The sequence below is a fragment of the Furipterus horrens genome, unplaced genomic scaffold (assembly GCF_987537825.1).
Source record: "Furipterus horrens unplaced genomic scaffold, mFurHor1.1.pri manual_scaffold_13, whole genome shotgun sequence".
Classification (NCBI taxonomy): domain Eukaryota; kingdom Metazoa; phylum Chordata; class Mammalia; order Chiroptera; family Furipteridae; genus Furipterus; species Furipterus horrens.
Window position 1 is genome coordinate 39,956,424 of NW_028327183.1, and position 24,886 is coordinate 39,981,309.

The 24,886-nt window shown below is 48.2% G+C and overlaps 3 protein-coding genes across 3 annotated transcripts; 2 read left to right on the top strand and 1 right to left on the bottom strand.

Moving 5' to 3' along the window:
• Positions 1-285: 285 nt before the first annotated feature.
• Positions 286-11,685, bottom strand: PAF1 (PAF1 component of Paf1/RNA polymerase II complex). Its single transcript, XM_090261228.1, has 14 exons — positions 11,415-11,685; positions 10,880-10,909; positions 3,757-3,849; positions 3,317-3,438; positions 3,156-3,222; positions 2,968-3,069; positions 2,780-2,885; positions 2,619-2,687; positions 2,430-2,533; positions 2,228-2,344; positions 2,000-2,128; positions 1,029-1,134; positions 827-917; positions 286-747 (listed from the first exon to the last, which is right to left on the bottom strand). Exons 1-14 carry the CDS (start codon positions 11,459-11,461, stop codon positions 344-346), a joined length of 1,587 nt encoding a protein of 528 aa, XP_090117354.1. The 5' UTR covers positions 11,462-11,685; the 3' UTR covers positions 286-343.
• Positions 11,686-11,877: 192 nt separating this feature from the next.
• MED29 (mediator complex subunit 29) lies at positions 11,878-15,077 on the top strand. Its single transcript, XM_090261227.1, has 4 exons — positions 11,878-12,223; positions 12,746-12,804; positions 13,071-13,155; positions 14,762-15,077. Exons 1-4 carry the CDS (start codon positions 12,008-12,010, stop codon positions 15,002-15,004), a joined length of 603 nt encoding a protein of 200 aa, XP_090117353.1. The 5' UTR covers positions 11,878-12,007; the 3' UTR covers positions 15,005-15,077.
• A 5,982-nt stretch (positions 15,078-21,059) lies between these two features.
• On the top strand, positions 21,060-23,584 carry ZFP36 (ZFP36 zinc finger CCCH-type). The gene is made up of 2 exons (XM_090260572.1): positions 21,060-21,156; positions 21,954-23,584. Exons 1-2 carry the CDS (start codon positions 21,133-21,135, stop codon positions 22,899-22,901), a joined length of 972 nt encoding a protein of 323 aa, XP_090116698.1. The 5' UTR covers positions 21,060-21,132; the 3' UTR covers positions 22,902-23,584.
• The last annotated feature ends 1,302 nt before the right edge of the window (positions 23,585-24,886 follow it).

The window sequence follows — 24,886 nt, forward strand, 5'->3', positions numbered from 1 at the left end:
TGTTGGGAGTTCCACTTGTTTAATGGTCTGGGCTTATTTTGGAAAAGAAAAAAAAAAAAGGATTCTGACCTTTGTTATGCTACATTTTGTTGAAAGCCTAATGGTCCTGCCTCTGGCCTTTGCTTCTATGCCTTAAGTTGAGGCCACTGAGCACCTGGGGTTGGGGTTGGGGTGGGAGGGGGGAGATGTAGGCTGGAGACCATAGGCCTGGGAAGGCAAATAGAGAAGCTGGCTTTATTAACAGCAAAGGTTTGGGGGAGAGGGAAACAGTGAAAGGCTCACAAATAGACCACAGAAAGTGCCTATCTGCACATAATCATGTCCCTGCCAGCCCAGAAAGGACTCAGTCACTGTCACTGTCCGCTTCACTGGAATCAGAAGCTGCGGCTTCACTGCCATCCTCCTGGGCTGATCGCTCACTGCCACTGGGGAAGGGGCTGGCGCTGTGGCTAGGGCTGGGGCTCCGCTGGCCACCCCCATCGCTGCCACTTTCTGAATCATTGTCACTTCCATGGTCTTGTCCTCTGTCATCATCAGAGTCGGCATCCTCTGAATCTGCATCACTGCCAAAGATCTCCTCCTTGTCCCGGGCGGCTCGGGCCTCATCCTCACTGCTCTCGTCCTCACCACTACCACTCTTGTCACTTGCCTCATCCCTGTCACCCTCTTCCTGTTCACTCTCGCTGCCTGAGTTCTCATCCTCACTGCCTTCTTTCTCACTGCTGCTGTCCTTCTCTCGTTCCTCATCTGTGAGGGAAACAAAAAGAAGTGAGATCCACTTTCCCACCCTCCCAGGGGTCCCAGGGTTTCACCTGTGCAGCTTTACCTGAGCCCCCAGCTTCTTTCTCTTCTGTCTCCATTTCCTCCTCCTCTTCCTCCTCAGGTTCATGGTTCTCCAACTGGGCCTTCCGTGCCTCCTGGGAAGCAGCAGGGTTGAGGGGAAGAGAAGGTATTCTGTCAGGCTTCTGTTTCCCTCTTCACCCACCACCACGCTCCCCACGGTGCCCTGTGCCAGTGGTGCTTGTTACCTGGGCTTCTAATTCCTTCTCATTCATGTCCCGGTGCTTCACCACAAGCAGGGCATTGGTACCAGACTGAACCCCGGCCTTGGCCCTGCGTTTACTCAGGCGGACCCTGCAGTGGGCGAGTTAGGGGAAGGGGTGTGGAAGATGCAGTTAAAACCCCCCAGTGGAGGACCTGGTTTGACTTTGCTCTTAAGTTCCTCACCAATGCTTATTAGCTTAGAAGAAATCAGAATGAATACAGATTGAATAAGACTAAACTCTGGTTTGAGACAGAACGGGAAGGATGCTAGCTCCCAAGATAACAGTTTGGTTGCCAGTGTCTATAGATTTTAACATGAATTAGTTACCAACAGTTAAAAATACAGAACTAGATTTCTGAACCTATGGCCCCACTGGGCCTTTTTGGATTGGAGTTCTTTGCTGGGCTGGGTTGTGGTGCCCCTTGGAAGTTGCCAACAGCTCTAGGTCACCCATACCCCACCAGCCCATGGTGCCTTCTTTCACATTTCCTGCCTGGCTTCTGGGATCAAAATTCATAATTTCTGCTTTAAAAAGAAATGTAAGATCACCCTTATTTTTCCCCAACCTGTACACTAAAGGCCCCAGCCAACAGTAAAATTTTAGCCATTAGGAAGGAGTTGGTAGATCCACATTTTTGCACTTGGGTGTCCAGGGTTTCATTTAAAATATGCTGATTCTATGTGTAATCCTATACTTTGGTTATGTTTACTTTTTTGGCTGTCTACCGTACACAAAAGATCTAAATATCTCCAGCATTACATGAAGACTTTCTCTGGGGGTTCTTGTGTTAGAAACAATCTAGCCCACATGCATGAGCAGGCTTCTGCTGCTCTTGCTTACAGATGCACATGAAAAATCCTTAGGTACAAATGACCTCCAAGGTGGTATATCCCAGGGTCTTGACCGTGAAGCACAGGCCCAGACTAATCTCATGTAGGAATATGCACCAATACCTGGTCTCTAACTCATTGTAGTAAACTCCGTCACCCTCTCGGAAAATGAAGAAATAGTTTTCCTCATAACCCTTGCTAGCCTTGTTCTTCACGTTCCAGTTGTATTCCCGAGCAATCTTGTAGTCATACCTGAGGATGAAGGGAACAGGGTTAGCCCCATTTCTTCCCCATGAAGGAGAAAGAGACACACACTTCTCAATCTCCAGAACCTAACCCCAGCCCACTCACACATCATCTGGCGCATAGTCCATCTCCTCTTCCTGGTCCCGCTTTCGTTTCTTCAGTGTCTCTTCCACAGGCAGGAAGTAGGCCACAAACTGGTTCCCTTCCTCATCCATCATACCCCTGGTTGGGAGAAAAGAAAAAGCAGTGATAAATGAGGACAAAGGGCAATGAGGAATAGGCCAAGATTGAAAGCAGGGCCACTTACCTGATCATGGCCTGAGACATCATCTCCAATGCAGCTGCACCACTGGTGTCCTTGGGAGCTGGGTCTGAGTCAAAGATGACCTGAGCGCATGGATTAATCCACATCTGGGAGATGAAGGGTATTAGAGTTAGAAGTGAGATGGGCAGAGGTGGCAGGTTATCCCCCTCTGCTTCCTGTCCCACATCTGACCTTAAAGTCTGGGAAGACAGGCATGACCTCCACTGGTGTCACTCGGGGCTTGCTATAATGCTGGGAGATCTGGTAGGGACAAAAACAGGATGAGGAGGAGAATCATGAGCTCTGGAACCAACCCCCTTTTCTGCCTCTCCACATCTTAGTCCCTCAATTACCGATTTCTGGGCATCCTCAAAAGTCTTCTCGATGGCTGTAATCTGGCTATCCCTGTCTTTGTAAATTTCTTCCTCAGTAAACTGTTGTTTCACAGAAACCCCAATCCTATGAGTAAAAAGAAAGGCCTTTAGGGGCCAGTAGACACACCTGAAATTTCTACCTTCCCTCCATACCCACTACAACTTACTTAACCTCAGGTTTCTCATTGGAGATGCCATAACGGTTGAACTCGGTGGAGATGTACTCTGTCTTCCGCATCCATGGCACCACCTTTGCATGCTGCTGAGACCTAGGGTGGAAGATCAGGCACTTCAGGACCCCACCACCCTCCTTCCACTGGAGCCAGTCCCCAGTCCCCACTCAGCACTCCCTCACCTCTTGGAGCTAGTGGGAGCCTGAATCTCCTCTTCCAAAAGCTTCTCATCAGCTGGGTCTAAGAGTACTGGAAGAGAACAAAGGAGTAAAAAGACCATGATGGAGACCTGGGCCTGCCCTTTTGCTAGCCTAAAGCAGGCCCTCCCTGCCTCCCTACATACCACTGGGATCAATGCGATAAGTGTCAGGGTTGATTAGGTCAATGGTGACCCCCAGGTCTGGCTCAGTCAGGAGGTCATGTTTGTGCTGTTTTTCCAAGGAAGTCGCTTTGTACTGGACAAACCTGGGTAGGGAAACAATGCCCATTATGGTTTCCTGATTCAGCTTTACCACTCAAATCCCTGCTTCACAAAGGCTAAACTTCTACAGGGAGGAACTCAAGAGTGGAAGGCCCTCTGTGTTGGAGTCTGAAGGCTGGGTCTCCCAATGGGAAGACATGGACACCACTTGCTCATCAACAAATATTTACCAGGCACCTACTACAGTATGTGCCTGGTACTCAAGGCCCTGAGGGGAGAGCAATCAACAAGAGAAGAGGTCCTTGCCCTCAAGGAACTCCTACTCTAAGTTAGTCGTTTCCCATTCCCAATCTTAGTCTCACCTGTTTTGGTCGAAGGGGTAGGTAATGAACTTGGGGTCGAAGGGGATGTCAGGGAGGCTATTGCAGTACTTGACTCGGCAGACCACTCCAGATCTGGTAACACAATGGCTCATTTAAAAAGGTACTATGAAGGTCAAAAGAAAAAGTATCAAACTCAAATCAAACTACAATAAGTAGGGAGGAGATGACACAAAAAGACTTAAAACATCAATAACATAAAATGGCAACATAAAAAGACAAAATGTGGAGGGGGGAGTAAAAATGTAGTCCTTATAAAATATGTTTGAATTTAAATGCCTATCAGCTTGAAAATGGACAGCTAATGATATCCATAAACCTCATGGTAAGCAAAAACCAACATAAGATACACAAATAATAAAGACAAAGGAACCCCAACAAAATACTAAAGAAAACCATCAACCACAAGAGAAGAAATTGAGAAGGAACAGAGAACTATGAAAAACAGTAAAAGAACAATGTTCAAAATGGCAATAAGTACATACTTATCAATAATTAAAAGACAAAGTAAAAGGATGGGAAAAACATACCCCTCCTTTTCCTTCCTCTTGAGTGGGCCTGTGCCTTTCCCCACCTGCTGCTCCTTCTCTCTCTTTCACCAATAACTTTCCTTCCTCTTTTTTTCCCTCAAGGCACATAGCTTTGCTTTCTTTCTCCTAAGCTTCAAGGGCCCCCCCTTTTTGGAGAGGTCTCTGTAACTTGCTTGCTGAGTCCACAAAGCCTAGCTGGCTCACTTCCATACCTCACTTTACTACTGTGACTTTCTAAATATAAACTTTTGCTTGTATTTGGAGAAATAAAAAAATTTTTAAAAACCCCATGCAATTAGAAACAAAAAGAAAACTGGAGTAGCAATACTCATATAAGACAAAATACTTTGTTAACAAAAACAAAAAAAGGACAAGGACAGCCCTGGCTGGTGTGGCTCAGTAGATTGAACACTGGCCTGAAGACTTAAAAGGTTGCCATTTAGATTTCCAGTCAGGGCACATGCATGGGTTGCAGGCCAGGTCCCCAGCTGGGGGCGTGCAAGAGTCAACCGATGGATGTTTCTCTTGCAAAGAGATGTTTCTCTCCTTTCTTTCCCCCTCTCTAAAAATAAAACCATAAGAGGAAAAGACAAGGACATTACATAATTACAAAAGGGTAAATCCAAGAAGAGAATACAGCAATCATAAATACCCACCATAGGAACACCTAAATGTATAAAGCAAATATTAATGGACATAAAGGGAGAAATCCATAGTAATACAATGTAGTAGGGAACTTTATTGTTTTATTTTTATTTTTAGAGAGAGGGGAAGGGAGGGAGAAAGAGAAACATCAATGTGCGGTTGCCTCCCATGTGCCCCCAGCTGGGGACCTGGCCCACAACCCAGGCATGTGCCCTGACTGGGAATCGAATCAGTGATCCTTTGGTTCACAGGCTGGCGTTCACTCCATTGAGCCACACCAGCCAGGGCATAGTAGGGAACTTTAATACCTCATTCTGGCTGTATAAGTTCACCCATACTCAAAATTAATAGGGAATTAATGACCTTAAATGTCACATTAGACCAGACTGGTTTAATAGACATTTATAGAACATTTCATCCAAAAACTGCAGAGTACATATTTTTTTAAGTGCACATGGAACATCAGACTAGAACTACAAAACAACCCTGAAATTCAAGAAGACTGAAATTATATCAAGTATCTTTTCCAACTTCAGTCACAAAACTACAAATCAACTACAGGAAGAAAACTAGAGAAAAACAAATACATAGAAACTAAACAACATACTACTAAATGGATCAGAGGAAACAAAACAAGAAATCAAAAACTATCTTGAGAACTTCCCGCCAGGATGGAGGTGTAAGTAGACAGGCTGCATCTCCCGTCACAACTAAGAAGGAATACAACTACCTCAAATCTAGAGACAACCAGAAATCCAGAAAATTGAGCTGCATGTAAGTCCAACAAACAAAGATATAAAGAAGTAATACTCATCCAGACAGGTAGGAAGGGCAGAGCCAGGGTGGAGAGGATGTGGAGTAGGAGCAGTGGAGGCAGTGGCAGTGGTAGCCTGCCGGTGGAAAGCACAGTCACACATTAAAAAACATAGGGAGGGAGGCTCCCAGCACCAGACCAGACTGCATAGCTTACGGTTCTAGCTCTGGGGAAAATCAAGCCTCATTGCTTCTGACTGTGAAAACCAGTGGGTGTTGGAGTGGCGGAAGAAACTGCCCGTCCCTCAGCAGAGTCCATTTGTTTAGAGGGACCCATGATCCTAGAATGTCCACAGACCCACCCACTCTGGGAACCACAACTAGGGCAACAGCTAGGCACCAGACCCATACAGGAAGCGGGACAAGTGCCTGGAAAAGGGGTAAGTGCTGAGCAAGCAGCATTGTTCTCTCAGACCCCCTCCCCGACATACAGTGCTACAACATGGTGAAACGGGTTGCCCCAACACTGACAAATACCTAAGGCTCCACCTCTTACTACATAACAGATGAAACAGCTCCACCTAAGTCACAGAGGCAAACACAGGAACCTGTCAAATAGAGACAGGAGTATGGCCCAAAAAGGAACAGATCAAGGTTCCAGTGGGAGAAGTAAGCAACAAGGAGATAGCCAACATAAGGGAAGACGTGAAGGCTATGCTTGCTAAGTGAAACGAAGGAAAATCCACATGAAACCAATGGTGAAGGGGAGGAAATTGGGGTTCAAATCAATGATTTGGAACACAAGGAAGAAATAATCAACCAGTACAGAATGAAGAAACAAGAATTGATAAAAATGAGGAGAGGCTTAGGAACCTCTGGGACAACTTTAAATGTGCCAGTCATAGGGGTACCAGATGAGAAAAGGAAGAGCAAGAAATTAAAAACGTATGTGAAAAAATAATGAAGGAAAACTTCCCTAATTTGGCGAAGGAGATAGACATACCAGTCCAGGAAGCACAGTGAGTCCCAAATAAACTAGACCCAAAGAGGACCAGACCAAGACACATCATCATTAAAATGCCAAAGGTTCAAGATAAAGAGAGAATTATAAAAGCAGCAAGAGAAAATAAGAGTTACCTACAAAGGAGTTCCCATAAGACTGTCAGCTGATTTCTCAAAAGAAACTTTGCAGGCTAGAAGGGAATGGCAAGAAGTATTCAAAGTGATGAAAAGCAAGGACCTACAACCAAGATTACTCTATCCAGCAAAGCTAGCATTTAGAATGAAAGGGCAGATAAAGTGCTTCCCAGAGAAGGTAAAGCCATTATTATATGAAATGTTAAAGGGACTTATTTAAGAAAAAGTCAAAACTATGAACATTAAAATGACAACAAACTCACAACTATCAACAACAGAACATAAAAAAAATAAAAAAACAAAAACTAAGCAACCAACCAGAATCAGAACAGAATCAGGTATGGGGATCATTTGGAGGGTTATCAGCTGGGAGGGGGTGAGGGGAGGAAAAGGGAAATGGTGCAGGGATTAAGAAGCATAATTGGTAGGTACAAAATGGGGGGAACTTAATAATAGAATAATATAGGAAAAGGTGAAGCCATATAACTTATATGCACGACCCATGGACATGAACTAAGGGGGATGGGATTGCTGGAGGGAAGAGGGGTACTGGGCAGAGGAGAGCAAAGGGAAAAGAAATTGGGACAGCTGTAACAGCATAATTGATAAAATATACTTGAAAAATAAAAAAATAAAAATACTATCTTGCACCAACTGGTGTGGCTCAGTTGGTTGAAGCTTTGTCCCATACACCAAACGGTTGGGGGTTCAATTCCTGGTCAGGGCATATACCTAGGTCATAGGTTCCATCCCCAGTTGAGGTAGTATGGTAGTAGCAACCAATCAATGTTTCTCCCTCACTCTCTAAAACCAGTAATTTTTTTTTTAACTACCTTGAAAGAAATGAAAATAAAAACTTTTCAAGATTTACGGGATGCAATAAAAGCAGTTCATAGTTATACAGGCCTACCTCAAGAAACAAAGAAAAATCCCAAATAAACTAACTCTACACCTAAAGGAACTAGAAAAGAACAAATAGAGTCCAAGGAAAACCGAAGGAAGGAAACTGTTAAGATCAGAATGGAAATGATAGAAATTTTAAAAACAATATGAAGATCAATAAAACTAAAAGCTGGTTCTTTGGAAAGATAAAATTAACAAACTTTTAGCCAAACTCATTAAGAAGAAAAGATAGACCAAATAAATAAAACTGTAAATGAAAGACCATGTACAGCAAACACCAGAGAAATACAAAGGATCATTCAAAAAATTCTATAATTATATGTCAACAAATTCAACAATCTAGAAGAACTGAATTAAGAGTTCTAGAAATAACCTTCTTTGACTGAACCAGAAGAAATAGGAAATCTAAACAGACCAATTACAAGCAATGAAATTGAAGTAGAGGCTGGCGTCTGACTGAAAGACCCCAAGGTGCTATGTCACATACTCAATAAACCATTTTGTTCAACAAAGAAGAAGAAACAATTGAAGTAGAAATAAAAAAACTCCCAACAAATAGGTCCAGGACCAGATGGCTTCACAGAAGATTTCCACCAAACGATCAAAGAGTTAATACCTATCCTTGAACTATTTCAAACAACTGAAAAGAAGGGAACACTTCCACACTTATTCTACAAAGCCAGCATTAGCTTGATATGAAAATCAAAGACATTGCAAAAAAAAGGGGGGGGGGGTTGGCGGCGAGCATTTGAGATCTTGCTCTCCTGCATATGTTGTTAGCTTGGCTCAAATAAACTCATAAAATTTTAAAGGAAAATTACTAGCTAATATCCTTAATGAACGTAACGTAGAAGCAAAAATTCTCAACAAAACATTAGCAAACCAGATTCAACAGTACATTAAAATATACCATGACCAAGTAGATTTATCCCAGGAATGCAAGGATGGTTCAACATCTGTAAATCAATCAAGGTGATATATCACATTTGCAAAATGAAGGATAAAAACCATATGATCACCTCAATAGATGCAGAGAAACCATTTGATAAAATTCAACATCACTTTTTGATAAAAACTCTCAACAAAGTGCATATAGAAAGAACATATCTCAATGTAATAAAGGCTTATATATGACAAACCACAGCTAATATATTCAGTGGTGAAAACTGAAAGCTTTTCCTCTAAGATCAGGAACAAGACAAGGATGTTCATCATAGCATTGGAAGTCCCAGCCAAAGCAATCAGACAAGAATAAGAAACAAAAAGGCATCCAAATAAAAAGTAGTAAAACAGTCATTATTTGCAGATGACATAATACTATATATAGAAAACCCTAAAGAATCCACACACCAAAAGAAAGAACTAATAAATTCATTCAGTAAAGTTGCAGGATACAGAATCAATATACAGAAATCTGTTGCATTTCTACACACCATTTACGATTGCATCAAAAAGCATAAAATATCAAGGAATAAATTTAACCAAAGAAGTGAAAGACCTGTACTCAGAAAACTATAAGACATTGAAGAAATAAATTGAAGATGGGAATAAATGGAAGATATACCTTACACATGGATTGAAAGGATTAATATTGTTAAAATGTCCCTATACCTAAAGCAATTTACAGAGCCAATGCAATCCCTATTAAAACACCAATGGCATTCCTCTCAGAACTACAATTAATCCTAAAATTTATACAGAACCACAAAAGACACCAAATAGCCAAAGAAATTTTGAGAAAAAACAAAGTGGGAAGTTCCACACTCCCTGTTATACTATGCTACAAAGTTACAATAATCAAAACAATATGATACTGGCATAAAAACATAAATCAATGGTAGAGAATAAAGAGACCAGAAATAATTCCTCACTTATATGGTCAATTAATCTATGACAAAGGAGGCAAGGATATACAATAAGGTAAAGACAGTCTTTTCGATAAGCTGTGTTAGGAAAACTGGACAGAAACATGAAAAAAATGCAATTGAACCACTTTCTTATACCATATACAAAAATGAACTCAAAATGGATTAATAACTTAATCCTGAAGCTGTGAAACTCCTTGAAAAAAACATAGGCAGACATATCTTTTTGGGCATGTCTCTCCAGGCAAGAACAACTGAAGAAAAAAAATAAACAAACGGGACTTCATCAAACTAAAACTAAAAAGTTTTTGCACAGCAAAGGAAACCAACAAAAGGAAAAGATAACCTACTAAGAGAAGATAATCACAAATGATATATCTGATAAGGGGTTAATATCCAAAATTTATAAGGAACTCATACATCTTAACACACACACACACACACACACACACACACACACAATTTTAAAACAGGCAGAAGGCCTGAATAGTTGTTTCTCCAAAAAGGACAGATGGCCAACAGACATGAAAAGATGTTCACCATCACCAGGTAAATGCAAATTAAAACCACAATAAGATATCACCACACACCTGTCAGAATGTACAAATAAGTATGGCGAGGATGTGGAGAAAAGGGAAGTCTCTATACACTACTGATGGGATTGTAAATTAGTGCAGCCACTATGGAAAACAATATGGAGATTCCACGAAAAATTAAAAATAGAGCTGCCATACAATCCAGCAATTCTACTTCTGGGTATTTAGCCGAAGAAAACTAAAACCCTAATTGGAAACGGTATATGCACCCCTAGGTTCATTTGCAGCATTACTAGTAATAGCTGAGATCCATTAGCAACCTAGGTGTCCATCAATAGATGAGTGGGTAAAGAAAATCTGGTATATATAGAGAGTGGAATATTATTCAGCAATAAAAAAGAATAAAGTTTTGCCATTCAGGACAACACGAGTGGACCTAGAGAGTATTATGCTTAATGAACTATGTCAGAGAAACAAATACCGAATGACTCCACTTACATGTGAAGTAAATGAATAAATGAAATAAAACAGAAAAAGACCCACAGATACAGAGAACAAACTAATATTTTCCAAAGGGGAGGAGAGTGGGAGTTTGGAAACAAAATAAATAAAACCCGTTGATATATTGGGAGAGTGGAAATCGGCCCCCGCTGCCCACCTCTGCTTCCAGCCACCATTGGCCCACCCCTCTTAAGAATACATAACTGGGGGGAAAAGAAAACATAACGGGGCTCACCTCTCAGGCAGAGTCCGGTGGGAATTGGGCCTGGTAGGTAGAGAGAGACATTGGTAAAAAGATGGAGATGAGATTGACAGGAGACTGAAGTGAGCCTTCTCTAAGTTTTTAAAAGAGGTAATCCTTTTAGTATAGGTGCTTCAAGTGCTTTAATAGAGGGAACCAATTATCCAGTCCCTTTCAAATGCTTAAATGAATGAAGCCAAAGTACTCAACCCCTTTTCAAGGGGGTGTCTTCAAGTATTTAACAAAAAGAACCACATACTTAATTGTTTTTGGAAAAAAGGATCTCCAGACGCTTGACTGGAGGACTAAGAGCTCAACCCCTTCTGAATAGTCTCCCAGAGCTTAATTCCCGAATTCGGTGGCGGGGAGAAGGGGTAACACCGCATCCCTGAAGGAACCCCTCTCTTCATCAAAGGTGAGCGCTCCGTGACGTCACGGGAAAACTTGGGGGGGGTTAGTGACATTCTAGATAGACACCCGAGCCCGACCCTCCGCCTCGCCTAGACGAGAGCCAAGCAGTGAAGTCTACCTGTGGCCATCTTCCCGCTGGGCCTGGGTCTGGATGGTGGGCGCCATGGCGACGAGGCGACGGTCGTCCGGACTGGGCCCTGACTGAGTTGTGGGGAGACAAGGTGGCGCGCGCCGACTTCGACGAGCACCTACTGCCAGGCAGCGCTCGGGCTGGCGCCTCTACCCGTGGGATTAGCGTCAGAAAGAGGTGGGTTGATGAGAAGAGATCCAGTGGACTCAAACACGCAGCCGGTTTTTTCCAGCTGCGGATCCACCAACCGCCGCCAGGACAGTGAAGCACCCACAAGTCCCTTCGGGCCGCGAGGCCTTCTGGGAAACAGAGTCCGAGTTAAACCCACACCCGGATTGGTAAGTGGCTGGTAACAAGGGGAGAAACGAGAGAAGAGCCTTTTGTGATTGGTGAATAGATACCTCAGCCTGGGCGTCGGATTTGAGAATCCAGTATTGGAGAGGAGGGTGCCTTCTTTCCTCCCATTGGCTGAATTGTTTGAGTGGAGCTAACCAGCAACCTGGGCCTAGGGATGAAGACGCTGAAAAGAAACCTTGAGAGACGCACTTGGTAACGTACTTCCGGCGCGCTAAGTGAGGAAAATGGCTGCATCCCAGCAGCAGGTTTCTGCGGCTTCCTCCGCTGCTGGTGTTTCGGGTCCAGGTTCTGCTGGTGGCCCGGGTACCCAGCAGCAACCGCAAGCACCGACACAACTGGCGGGGTCTGCCCAGAGCGGGCTTTTGCAACAACAGCAACAGGACTTCGATCCTGTGCAGCGCTATAAAATGCTCATCCCACAGCTGAAGGAAAGTCTTCAGGTGATTCGCCGGGACCTTCTGGAAACTAGCGGGGTTTGGCTGACCCAAAGGGGACAGACGGAAGGGATCCTTCGGCAGGGAGGGAGCAAAAGGAGCGTTAGGCAGGAAAACGGAGTTAGACTTGGTCTTCGTGGGAGCAGTGCGATGTTGAGTCTGGGATTGGCCGGAACTCGACTGGGAGGGAGTTTAAAAGAGAAACCGGGTTCTGGTCGTTAAAGCCTGAGGAAAGGACGGCTCGTACAGAGAGATTCTGCTTGTGAGTGGTAGGTGAGAGAGGACTCTTAAGGTATGCCTGGAGGTCACTGGCGAAAACCCCAGGTGAGAGCGGGCCGCTAGAAAAATACAGGTGGTTATTGCTGTAGAGGAATGGAAGCGGGGGTTACTCTGGAACTACAGGAGGAGAGGTGTCAAATGAAGAGGAAGCCTGAAATTTATTGGATCTTAAGCAAGAACGTAGACTACCAAAAGTGTCCCCTTCTGTTTCTCCATCTCCCGCATCTTTTTATTTTTTTTTTTAACCAGACTTTGATGAAGGTTGCAGCCCAGAACTTGATTCAGAACACTAACATTGACAACGGACAGTGAGTGTAGTCCCGTTTCCCAGCATGTCCTCTTATGTCCACACTATTATTAGAAATGCATTCCCCAAACCCCGGCCACCCATACTCCTTTCCTCTTGTTTTCAGTCCGGGTTCCCTAGCTCCCAGCCTTGCTCTTTCTGTCTCTTCTACATCGACCACTCCCCTAGTCCTCGCTTCAGGACTCCCGGGTCTTAACCTGGTTTCCTAGTCACTGATGTACCAGAGATTGGAAATCCATTCCTCAGTCTCGTTCTCCTGGTTTATAGAAAGAGCAGTGATGGACCCATACAGCGCTTCGACAAGTGTCTGGAGGAATTCTACGCACTCTGTGACCAGCTGGAGCTCTGTCTGGTAAGGGGCCTCCTAGACACTGGGTGACCACAACCCTGATTCAGTCCCTGAGTCTTCAGGCATCCTCATACAGTCAATCAACACACAGACACTGAGCACCTCCTGCGGGTTAGACTTGTTTCAACTGATATTGGAGATAACAGTGTTGCCCTGATCTTTGCTGTCACAGAGCTTCCAGTTCAGTGGGATGACATACATTGCCAAACAATGATGGCTGAGAGTGCTAAGAGCTGTGATGGGAGAAGCCCAGGCCTCAGAGGTCAGGACTCAGATGGGGGTGGGGGCACAGTTAGAGAAGTCAGGATTAAAATGAGGAAAACTCAAGGAGCTGTGGAAAAGAGAAGGCATCTGACCCTACCTAGGGCGGTGCTTGGGAGAGATTGGCTCAGGGAAGGCTGTTGGTAAAGAGCACTTTGGAGCCGAAGCAGGAACAAAAATGGAAGAGGGAGAGGAGTGCAAGTGGTTAAAAGTACAGCATCTGAAATCAGATGGACCACCAGCCTCTGCCTTTGAGCTGTTTCTGTTGTGTCATCATTGTCATTATTATTTTGAAAGAGGTTTTGAAGGAAAACTTGGAGTCTGAGATCCTGGTAGTGGTAGAAAGGTATTCCAACCCAAAGGAACAGCTTCTGCTTTAAGTTCCCTTTAGGAATGTTATGAAATACAGTCTGCCTGAGGTGTACTTGGCATTGGGGCTTGTTGAATTTTTTTTTAAGTGCTAGAGGCAAAATTTATTAGAGCAAAATCAAAGGAAGGGCTGAGGATAGAAGAGGCAAGATCACAGAAGTGAGAGTAAGCCTTGACTGGGCTGCCTAAACCCAGGAAGGAAAGTTATGGAGGCAAAAAGAGACTCTTTAAAGCCTACTGCTACCCTGGTTGCAAGTCTCAGGAGGACCCTTAGAGTTTAGGAGAAAAGAAAACAAAGTATGGCCTGAAGGAAGGAAGGGGGGTGGGGTGTTGCTACAAGGTTGCTGAATTTCTTATATAGCCCGGAGAGGGCTGGGAAGCCATCCAGGGTTTCAAGCAGGGAAGAACATGGACCCATTGCTTTTGTAAGAATTGTCCTCTGGCTTCCAAGTGAGGGATGGGTTAAAGTGGCCAAGAGTAGAGGCTGGGAGTTCAAGGAGACAGCTGTGGCAGGATTCAATGGGCAAGGCTCCACCAAGGTAGGGCCCTGAGGAAATGGGAAAAGGCACGTAGGAGAGACCATGGAACTGACAGGTTGCTGGAGGAGGGGCCTCCAGGATGAGGCCCAGGGCTCTAGTCAGAATGATAGGGCCATCCCATAGACAGGGACCCGGGAAGGGGAGCGGTTTAGCAAGGGGAGTGTGAGAGCTCTGAAATTTCAGGGGAGGCTGGAGACACATGTACTGTCATCAGTGCGGAGGTGGGCACTGAGTGGTCTGTTGGGATGAGACAACCCCAAGAAGGCATGAGAATGAGAGGAGGAGATGGGCCATGGGAACTGCCATATTTAAGGCTTGGGGAGATTTAAGTACGTAGAAGGAGTCCAGAGGCCAGGCAGGCTCCCCCAGTCTGGCTCTTGGGTCAGGGTGTGGAGTACCCGGAGTGAGGCTGATGCTGCACCTTGCCTGCCTGTCCACAGCGCCTGGCACATGAGTGCCTATCACAGAGTTGCGACAGTGCCAAGCACTCTCCCACGCTGGTGCCCACAGCCACCAAGCCAGATGCAGTACAGCCTGACAGTCTGCCCTACCCTCAATACCTGGCTGTCATCAAAGCCCAGATTGCCTGTGCCAAGGATATTCATACTGCTCTGCTGGACTGTGCCAACAAGGTCACTGGGAAGACTCCTGCACCACCAACAGGCCCTGGGGGTGCCCTGTGAGATGGTAGGGCTGGGAGTGGGGCAGGCTGTGGGGGAGAGGGACGGGGAGGGAATAAAGAGTGATCTCAAAGCAGCTTTGTCTCTGACTTTTCTTCCCGCCTGAGCTTTTGGGTGGCCACCAGCAGGGGGCAGCAGAGGCCGGCAGGGAGTGCACTGGGAAGTGGGGGGCAGGGAGCAACTCTGTAGTCTGCCTGCTGCCTTCCCTAGGGAGGGTGGACTTTGGACTGTGCCTGTGGAGGACCTCTTTCTGGGGCACTTCCACTACCTGCCCTGGGTGTGAATCCCTAACTGGGCTCCTCTACCTCTATCCTTCCCTGATTCTGTCCCAGTATGATCATGGTTTCTGTGTCTGCTCCTTTTCTAGCTGTTCCCTTGTGTGTCTCTACTACACGTCTATTGTCTCTCTCATTCACCCTCTTTTTGTCCATGTGTCTCTCTGCCTCTGTGGTCCTATGTCTCCCTGTCTCTCACCTTCTCTCAGTCTCCTTTGCTGTCTTCTGCCCCCAGCTCCTCACTGGGACTCTGTGTCTATGAAAGAGAACAGATTCTGGGAGCCAAAACCCCTGGGATACCTAAGGCTAGGGACAGGGAGCTTCTTTTCCAGGGGCTACAGCCTGGCTCAGAGATCCCAGGCACCTCCCATGTCAGCCCAGCCCCCAGTATCCTTGGTCCAGGAAAGGGGAAGTAAAGGGGTCTAAGCCCTGACCTCAGCATGCCCAGTTGGGGAGCAATTCAGGCCCCCACCCATACCCAGGGCCTGCGTCAGCAGCACTTAAACTGGGGGTATTGTGCAATCCGTGGTGAAGCCTGGCCCAGCTAGATGCCTGGGTCCCTATATTTTTAGCCCCAAAAGAGAAGTGAAAAGGCTCCAGAAAGGGTGAATCATCAGCCTGGGGAAGAACCCAGGCGCCTGGGCCCCAGCTCCGGGAAGCAGACCTTGGGGAGGGGGCTTCAGGGAGGGAGTGCCCCACTAAGCTCTGCACATCTCTGAGAGTTGAGTTTTAGGGAGCTCAGCCATGGCCTTCAGGCCTGGGCAAGTGCAGGGTGGAGCTACCTGCCCAGGCCCAGCTGGTGGGTGTGAAAGGCTCAAGTGACTCAACCTGGTCAGGGGACTGCCCCACCCAATACCTTATGTGCCCTGATTCCCAAGTCACCACCCAGAGGCCTCCTATGCTGGACCCCACATCTGCAAGGAAATCCCAGGACCATGGAGACCCATGATTCACCCAAAGCCCAAGTCCTCACACTGGAGTCCTGGGAAATGGCCAGCCATGTGGGTGTGAGTGGTGTGTATCAGACAAATAGGACAGGCCCTCTGGAAAGGCAGCAGACCTCTGGGTCACTAGCTGAAGCTGCTGTTCACAGGTAGAATTTCTTCCTCAGGGAAGCACATCTCTGCCCATATACTTGACTGAATCAGCTCCCTCACCTGACTCCAGATCATCTAGGGTAGTCTGCTTTACTTAAAGTGAATTGATTAGGATTTAATCACATCTACAAAATACCTTCAATAGCATCATCTAGATTAGTGTATGAATAACTGGGGACTGGAGCCTAGCCAAGTTGACATGTAAAACTGACCATGGTAATCTAGCCCATGTCAGTTTGGCACCCATATACATCTCTATATTAAATACAAGAACAAAATCATATTCCCACCTAATATGATGCAGTTATCTATGTGCAACCAAAAATGCACTTTCCCCACCAGCTTCCAGATGTGGAGTCCATGGCAGGTACTAGTGGAGATGTGTCAGACCATAGGCACACACACTCAAAAGACTGACATACAGCTGGCCCTATAAGGTAAACACAAGAAACTGTTATTAAGAAAATCATAAGGAAGAAAAAATACCTAGAATATATATTGAAAAAAATCCACATATAAGTGGATCTGCACAATAAAAGGGTCAATAGTATATCAAATAGAACTTCTGAGAAGAAAAATAGAGCAGAAAAGTGAAGATAACCCCAGTCAGGTGGATTGGAGCATCATCCTATACACCAAAAGGTTACAAGGTTCAATTCCCAGTCAGAGCACATACCTAGGTTGCTGATCAATGTTTCTCACATTGATGTTTCACTCTCCCTCCCTCAAAAAAAATTTTTTTAATTAAGATTTTTAATAGAAAAAAAGGTGCTTAGGAATAAATGGAGCACAAATACAAGAAACAAAGTTTGAAAACTTGGGTTGGGTAGTGGTTCATGGGTATTTGTTATTATGATTTGTAAATAGATGTTACATGTTATTTATTTGTTAAATAGATAGCAAGATTTCTTTGTAATTTTTAAATCCTTGGCAGGATATGAAGGCCTCACTGAGAAGACTTACTTGAAGTGGAGTAAGTCATGTGGACTTTGGGGGCAAGAGTGTTCTAGGGAGAAGGAATGGCAAGTGCAAAGGCCCTGAGGCAGGAACGTGATGGTGTATTTATAGAACAATGTGGAGGCCTGGACACAGTGAAGGGGCTGGGATAGAAGTCAAGGCACGTTATGGAGGACCATGGTTTAGATCTTTACTAGATCATTCCATCCAGAGGGAGAGATTGTACAGCCCGGCACACAACCACACACTTCAGGGAAAGTTGTACAGGCGATGCACAACAACATGGCAAAACATCAGGGAACACAGAGATTTACGTCACCCCACCCAGAAGAGAATAGCATAACCTACCATCCTATGATCAGTGTCCCCAGGGTCTCAGCATAAGCCCAACAGACTAAAGGGACAATTCAACCATGCGAATATAAACAGCCCTCTAACCACCACTTAACCTGCTATCTATCTTTCACCCCATCGAAGACTTTGCCCATCACAGCCTGACTCAGCCCTGCCCTCAGCTCAACATTATCAAAATCATCCTTGGCTAGAGAAAGATAAGGTTTCCCAGGTGCCAGTGTGTGTGCCTGTGCGTGTCAGTCTGCCCACAGAGGCCTCCAGGAACAGCGACATAAGGCGGGATGTGCGCCAGCTGCCCTCCCCATCATTTGGGCTTTAGACGTCAGGAACCAAAGTTCACCAGTTTCACTATCTTGTGACTGGGTCACAGAGGAACTGCATCCAGACAGTGGCCTTGCATGTTCTCAGCAACAGCCCCCAAATAAGGACACAACACTATTCACCACAAACACTGAACTGCAGGGGCCTTGCACACAGCCACAGCCGCCTATAATCTCACAGATACTTACACACTCTACTTTGAGGTGTGTGTGCACAGATTATCGCCCAAGAGTGTAGTCATACCTTCACTAGTTTCCCTCGAGCGACACACAGTCATTCCAGATCCCACAGTGGTTCAGAGCTACACACAAGCGTGCATGTGGGTATGTAAGTCACACATTCTCGTGAATGTCACCTCGAAGACAGGGTTGAATACATAATCCCACACCCACCCCAAGATGGTTAAACACGGTATAGTCACGCGGTTTAACATTTATTCACTGGTATGTCAAGTGGGATTGGAAGATACAGGTCTCACCCAGTCATGCCAGGGCACACACCTTCACACAGCGTCACACACACACATACACACAACCAGTGGCCCCACGCAGTTCCCCAACGCCCACTCCACCCGCTCATGCCCAGTCAATCCCGCCAGACACACACACCCGGCCCGGGCACACGTGCCGTGAATACACGGCCCTGCTCGCCCGCGCACCCGCTCCGGCTCTCACACCCCCGCGTTTCCCGTCCCCGCTTGTTTTTCTGGAAACTCTTCTCTCCGTTCCCCTCCCCCTAGGCCGGAAGTGCTCGCTGTATTTTTAGCCTCTTTGGTTTCCGCCCCTTTCCCCCTCCTCCCGCCCGCCCAGGACCTACCCCCCCTCGCCCCGCGGGGTACCCCGGCCATCCCCTTCTCCACCGTCATTCCAGAGGGGATTCCCGGCCGCCGCTGGGGCCACGGATTTTCCCGCTGGCTACGTGGGGAGTGGGGAGGAGCCCTGCCCTCAACTTCCTCCTGGGCTGGGACGTTCTGAGGCCAGGACAAGATTGGAGGAGGGGATGGGAGCCGGGCTGCTAAATCGGAGGGAAGAGGGGCGGAGGGTTCGGACTCTAGGGTCTGACGAAGGAGGAGGTTGGGGGCCCCCTCTCTTAGGTCTGAGCGTGGAGATGGCTGGGAGACCTGGGCCCCTAGAACTGAGCAAGGAGGGGCCGAGGCCCGGGCTTCTGGTCCCACCTGTGTTTCGGTGGGTGGGTGGTCCTGCCCCCCCCCCCCCGCCGCCTCCAGCCTCTTTCAAAGTCGCCCTATCCCTAGCGTCTAGGTTCTCAGGCTGATGACTCAGCACATGGAAGAGAGGAGGGGGTCGGCCTGACTCAGGGATGGGAAATGCTCCCTATCTCCAGGGAATCGAAACTGGAATCCCTCCTCCAGGATCATGGCCAAAGCCAAGACGGCTCCGGGGACCCCAGGGTGCCCCCCACCTCCCGCTTTCCCGCCGCCTTCGTCCCACTAGCAGCACAGGAATTTGGAGCCTAGCCGGAGGCGGGTGCCAGACACCTCCCCTTTCACCCTTTTCCCCGTTGTCCTCGAGCCTCTGTTTATAGGAGACAGAAGCCCTAGTTACATGAGAGGAACCTGGGCGTCCGGGCTGAGCCTCCTCGTCACGGCTTCCAGGAAGCCCCCTTCCCCCGCCCCTTACAAGTGAGTCACGGGCAAGCAAGGAGGCTGCAACCGTGCCAGAGCTGCCCGCAGCCGCCCAGCTCACGGGACTGGCCGGGAAGGCCCCTCGGCCCCAGAAGGCGCCGCACCAGGGATTTCCCTGAGCTCTGTACGACGAGGTGGGTCCGCATGCCTGGCCCAATCTCCCCACCTCAATACAAGCCCGCAGTCACAGCCTGCAAGAATGAACTTTGCACCATTATAACTGCACTCTGTGGCAATATCTGCCCCCATATTTTCACTCAGATCAGCCAGCTCACCAAGACCCCCTTAAGAAACGAATTTTCTTCTCGGATCTTAAAGGTCTCACGCAAGGCAACCCTTTGACTAACTAACTTGCGAATGTAAAGAGTGATCCCAGCAAGTTTAAAATTCCCTCAAGGCATACCCGCTTTATGAGACCCGTCCGACCGATCAGTTGAGGATAACACATTTCTCAAAACAGCTTTTAATCAAGGCAACCCGACACCACAATAAAACATCCCCCTTCCCAATCTTGAGTTTTCTCAGAAGGCAAACTCAACGTGATTTAACACCCTTGGTATTAGGCTGCTGCCATTTACTAAACAACTGGGAGAGTAACTTGGCCTCTATTCCTGGGTTTCCTCTTGCGTAAAATGAGCACAATAACCCTCCTTGAGTTAACGTATGTAAAGCACTTTCATACGATGGCCTAACCCAGATTAAGCCATCAGAAATGCCACTATCTGCGTGAAGGTGAGAGGCTACAGCTGCTCTGAAATGGGCAAAGGAGGCCCCTTTCCAGTCTTGTCAAGTATCAAGGACCCCACCCTTGCGAGTGGGGGTGGGGAAGGTCAAGGTCTCTGGATCTGGGCTGTTTGAGAGTGAGACCAAGACAGGCGTGCAGGTCTCACAAGAGAATTCTCTGCCAGGCCTGTTGGTCTCCTGTTTTGCTCCTGTTGATTTCTGTCTTGAGGGTGTTTGTTTCTCCCTTTTTTTGTTTATGTAACCTTCTCTCTAGCTTCTCGCTCTGAATTTGTTTCTGGGACTGTATCTTCACCTATCTTTCCCTCTCTTCGTATGCCACTACCTGCGTGTGTCTAGCCACCCTCCTGTTCTGTGTGTTTTTCTCTGCGTCTCTCCATTTCTAGGTCTCTTGCTCTTTCCGCGTCCCAGTTCCCTTCCCGGAGCCTCAGTCTTCAGCCTTGAAAGCTGGGCTGATACCCCCACCCCACGCACTCCTCGCCGGGTCGCGGCCGCCCGTGGGCACAGCTCTGGCGCATCCGGGCCGGGGGCCGAGCGGAAGAGGACCAGTCCCAGGCCTGGCAGGCTGCTTGGGGGGCGCGCGTCCGGGAAGCATCCCTCCAGGCCCCGCCCACCCGGGGCCCGCCCCTCCTGGTCCCCGCCCCATTGGTCTATAAAACCACCGGCTCCTCCAGCCAGACGCAGCTAGTCCTCTGCGTTCCCACTTTTCCTCTGGTTCTCAGCAAATCGGCTCTCCGCGCCGCCATGGATCTCACTGCCATCTACGAGGTGAGTCCCCGCAGACCTGTACCCTGGGGTCTTCCATGCCTGGCTGACTCCATTCTCAAACTAGGGCTCTCTGGCGCCGCAAACTCCGGCCCGGGACCCACGGCTCCCTACTCAAACTGGAGCTACTTAGCGCTGCTCGCTCCGGCCCGGGAACCTGTCTCCCTTCTCAGACCAGTGTTACTCCCTGGAGGTGAAAAATGGACCCCGCGACTTTTGGGTATCAGCCCAAATATGGATAGAGTGGCCCTTAGAGATGGAAAGCTGGAGGAGTTTTTTCAGACTAGGGCTATCTGGAGGCGGAAATGGCCCCACACCTGGCTTCTCCCCAGTAGTTGCTGAGGGTGCGGTTTTGCGCGGAGGTGGTTCTGGGGCTTTGGGGTGAGGGGAAGGCAATTCTGTCTTCACTTCCTGACCCAAAAGAAGATTCTAGTTGGACTCAAAAACCGAAGAGATCGGACTTATAGGTTAACTTTGCCGATCCTCCAGTTGTGAAACTGGAGAACGCGATGCTCAGGGTCAGATCCCGAGAGGCCCAGAGGCTCAAAATTGGTGGAAGGTGGTGTACCCCGAGTTGGGGAGCCGGGATTCCTAGGTTCCTCGAGGTGGGCATCATCCCGAAAAAACTCAAGAGTTTCCAATTCCGGATCCCTGCGATCCAGAACCCTTGGGTTTCTGCCGGCGGGTGGAGCTCAGACCATGAGCCCACAAACCGGATTGGCAAGCTCTTAGGTGCCCTGCAGCTGGGAAGGGGCGTCACCCAGCATTTTCCGTGTCTTAACCAGTCCCCGTTCCCACAGAGCCTCCTGTCGCTGAGCCCCGACCTGCCATCTGACCATGGAGATACTGAGTCCAGTCCTGGCTGGGCCTCCTCAGGACTCTGGAGCCTCAGTTCATCAGACTCCAGCCCAGCTGGGGTTGCTACCCGCCTGCCCAGCCGTTCCACCAGCCTAGTGGAGGGTCGAAGCTGTGGTTGGGTGCCTCCACCCCCAGGCTTCGCACCCCTGGTTCCCCGCCCAGGTACTGAGCTGTCGCCCTCTCCTAGTGCAACCCCCACCACTTCATCCCGATACAAGACTGAGCTCTGTCGGACTTTCTCAGAGAGCGGGCGCTGTCGCTATGGGGCTAAGTGCCAGTTTGCCCATGGCCTGGGCGAGCTGCGCCAGGCCAGTCGCCACCCCAAGTACAAGACGGAGCTCTGCCACAAGTTCTATCTCCAGGGCCGCTGCCCCTACGGTTCACGCTGCCACTTCATCCACAACCCAAATGAGGACCAGGCCGCTCCTGGCCACCCTCATATGCTGCGCCAGAGCATCAGTTTCTCAGGCCTGCCCTCCGGTCGCCGATCCTCACCACCACCAGCAGGCCTGGCAGGCCCTTCTCTGTCTTCATGCTCCTTCTCGCCCTCCAGCTCCCCACCACCACCACCACCTGGGGACCTTCCACTTTCACCCTCTGCCTTCTCTGCTGCGCCTGGGACACCTGTGGCCCGAAGGGACCCCACACCAGCCTGTTGCCCTTCCTGCCGAAGGGCCACCCCCAGCAGCGTCTGGGGACCTGTGGGTGGCCTGGCTCGGAGCCCCTCTGCACACTCCCTGGGATCTGATCCCGATGAATATGCCAGCAGCGGCAGCAGCCTGGGAGGCTCCGACTCACCCGTCTTTGAGGCGGGGGTTTTTGGGCCACCCCAGCCACCTACAGCCCCTCGGCGACTCCCCATCTTCAATCGCATCTCGGTGTCCGAGTGACAAGTGCCTGCCCAGTACAGATCAGCTGGATCTCAAGGGGGCCATTCTCTCTTGTGCTGTGGGCTCCACAGGAGCCCTGGGGCTGTGGGGAACTGAAGGGCTCTTAATCAAGTAGCCCCACTGCCTTCCAAAATGCATTAATCCACTCCCCCGACCCCGTGCTGGAGCAGGTCCCCAGTGTGCAAGTTCGGGTGTTCATGGTGATAGAGGAAGGAGTGTATTCTGGAGTCTCTCTTTTAAAAGATGTAGCAAATTTGAGGGTGGCAGTATGCCTAAATAAACCCTCTCCACTCCACCTCTCCCCTTCCCAATGCTGTGAATAATAATCCCCTACTGCCCCCTCCCCATTTTTTGTAGACCCCTGAGGTTCTGGTGACTGGAGTCTCCCCTTAAGGGTCAATCCTGGTGCTCAAATTACCCTCGAAAAGCAAGTAGCCAAAGTCTTTGCCACCCCCTCCCCCAGCCATTGGGCTCTTTATTTATGACGACCTTATTTATTCTAATAGATTTTATAGTATTTATATATATTGGGTCGTCTGCTTCCCTTGTATTGTTCTTCCTCTTTTTTGTAATATTGGAAACGATGGAATAATTATTATAAGTATGCTATAATATATTAATATATATTATTAAAATTTATTTTTGTTTTTGGAATTTTTAAATAAAAGGCATCTGTGTGTAAACTCGAATCCTGGCTTTTCTGCGATCTAGAGGCAGTGAGGAGTAGGGAGGATGGTGTGGCCCTTTTTTGAAGCGGGGATAGTTGATCTGTAGCTACTCCAAACCTTTCAGAGCAGAGCAGCCTGGGGCGCTTACCTGGCAGGAAGTGATGTCACCGGGCCCCGGCGTTCACCTGAGGGCGGGGCCAGGTGAGGTCACCCGGTAGGAACCGGGAGAGGCAGACGCTCCTGTCTTCTCGGGCTCTTTGACCCGTGTCGGCGGGGCGCAGGCACGAACGGGTTGTTTCCGTCCCCGCGGGCAGAATGGGGAGGGTGGGGCGGTGCAGGGAGGACGGAATGTGCTGGGGCGCTGGCCCAGGCCGGGCGGGGGCGCGTCAGCCCGGATGTCCTGGGGGCCCACCACCCGGTCTTCCGGGACCTGAGGGGCTGTGGGGTTCAGGCTCTTGCAGTCTTGGGAGAGGCAGCTTTAAAGTCTCAGGATTCTGGCATCACAACTGTGTATGAAAAGGGGGCACATCCTAACCTTGACAAGCTCGGGGGAGGCCTGCATGGCAAGCCTGATAAAACTCAGAAACCTAAAAGTAACCCCATAGGATAGTCTTAAAACTTTGTAGCTAAAAGTGAGTCATGGTAGGTATGTTTCTTGACTAAAGTCAATCTTTGCCTTGACTGAGCCTGTCTATTGTCTTTTTGCATCTACAACGTGAGAGTAATCCCCTTTTTCCAGACGTCCTCAGGTCACGGTATCCCACCAGAACGAGACCACAAAACACCTCATTGTTACCTTATTCTCCCACATACCATCTTTATGTGCTGTAAATATTAACTGTCTTGTACCCACCAATGTAAAAGAAGTATCTGTCTCTTCATTTTACTTTTTATCCAATCTCAAGACATTTCCCGGCTTTGCTTTCTCCTGCCTCCCAATGGATTTCTTGTAACCCATTTTACATCTCCTCCTTTGACTGTACTGCATAAAATAAGGTACAAATCTGCCATTCTCTGGAGCATTTTCTCAATCGGTTGAGATTTTGCTTCCTGTCAATTGTCAGTTTGGCGCAAGTAAACGTAAGAATTCTCACAGGTTTAGACGTTTCTTAGGTGGACACAACATTTTGGAATCTCAGTGTTAGTCTCCCTGACACTGAATTCTAAGCGCTGGTATCTCAATGCGTTACATGAACGGCGGAGTTGTAGCTTCCGCCTTTCCGGGACCCTAGACCTTCGGAAAGACTCCCTCTCGACCAGTCGGGAGTTGATAAGTCAAGGCTTGCGGGATCTTAGCCTTTCGCCGGCGAAGCGGGA

Bases quoted from the DNA above. Each gene is read 5' to 3' on its own strand.
- ZFP36 (XM_090260572.1), top strand. From the start codon at position 21,133: ATGGATCTCACTGCCATCTACGAG. The intron at 21,157-21,953 runs GTGAGTCCCCGC...CCGTTCCCACAG, and splicing joins ATCTCACTGCCATCTACGAG to AGCCTCCTGTCGCTGAGCCC.
- PAF1 (XM_090261228.1), bottom strand. From the start codon at position 11,461: ATGGCGCCCACCATCCAGACCCAGGCCCAGCGGGAAGATGGCCACAG. The intron at 3,223-3,316 runs GTATGTAGGGAG...GTTCTCTTCCAG, and splicing joins TTATCGCATTGATCCCAGTG to TACTCTTAGACCCAGCTGAT. The intron at 2,534-2,618 runs GTCAGATGTGGG...TTCATCTCCCAG, and splicing joins CTGTCTTCCCAGACTTTAAG to ATGTGGATTAATCCATGCGC.
- MED29 (XM_090261227.1), top strand. From the start codon at position 12,008: ATGGCTGCATCCCAGCAGCAGGTTTCTGCGGCTTCCTCCGCTGCTGGT. The intron at 12,224-12,745 runs GTGATTCGCCGG...TTTTTTAACCAG, and splicing joins AGCTGAAGGAAAGTCTTCAG to ACTTTGATGAAGGTTGCAGC. The intron at 13,156-14,761 runs GTAAGGGGCCTC...GCCTGTCCACAG, and splicing joins ACCAGCTGGAGCTCTGTCTG to CGCCTGGCACATGAGTGCCT.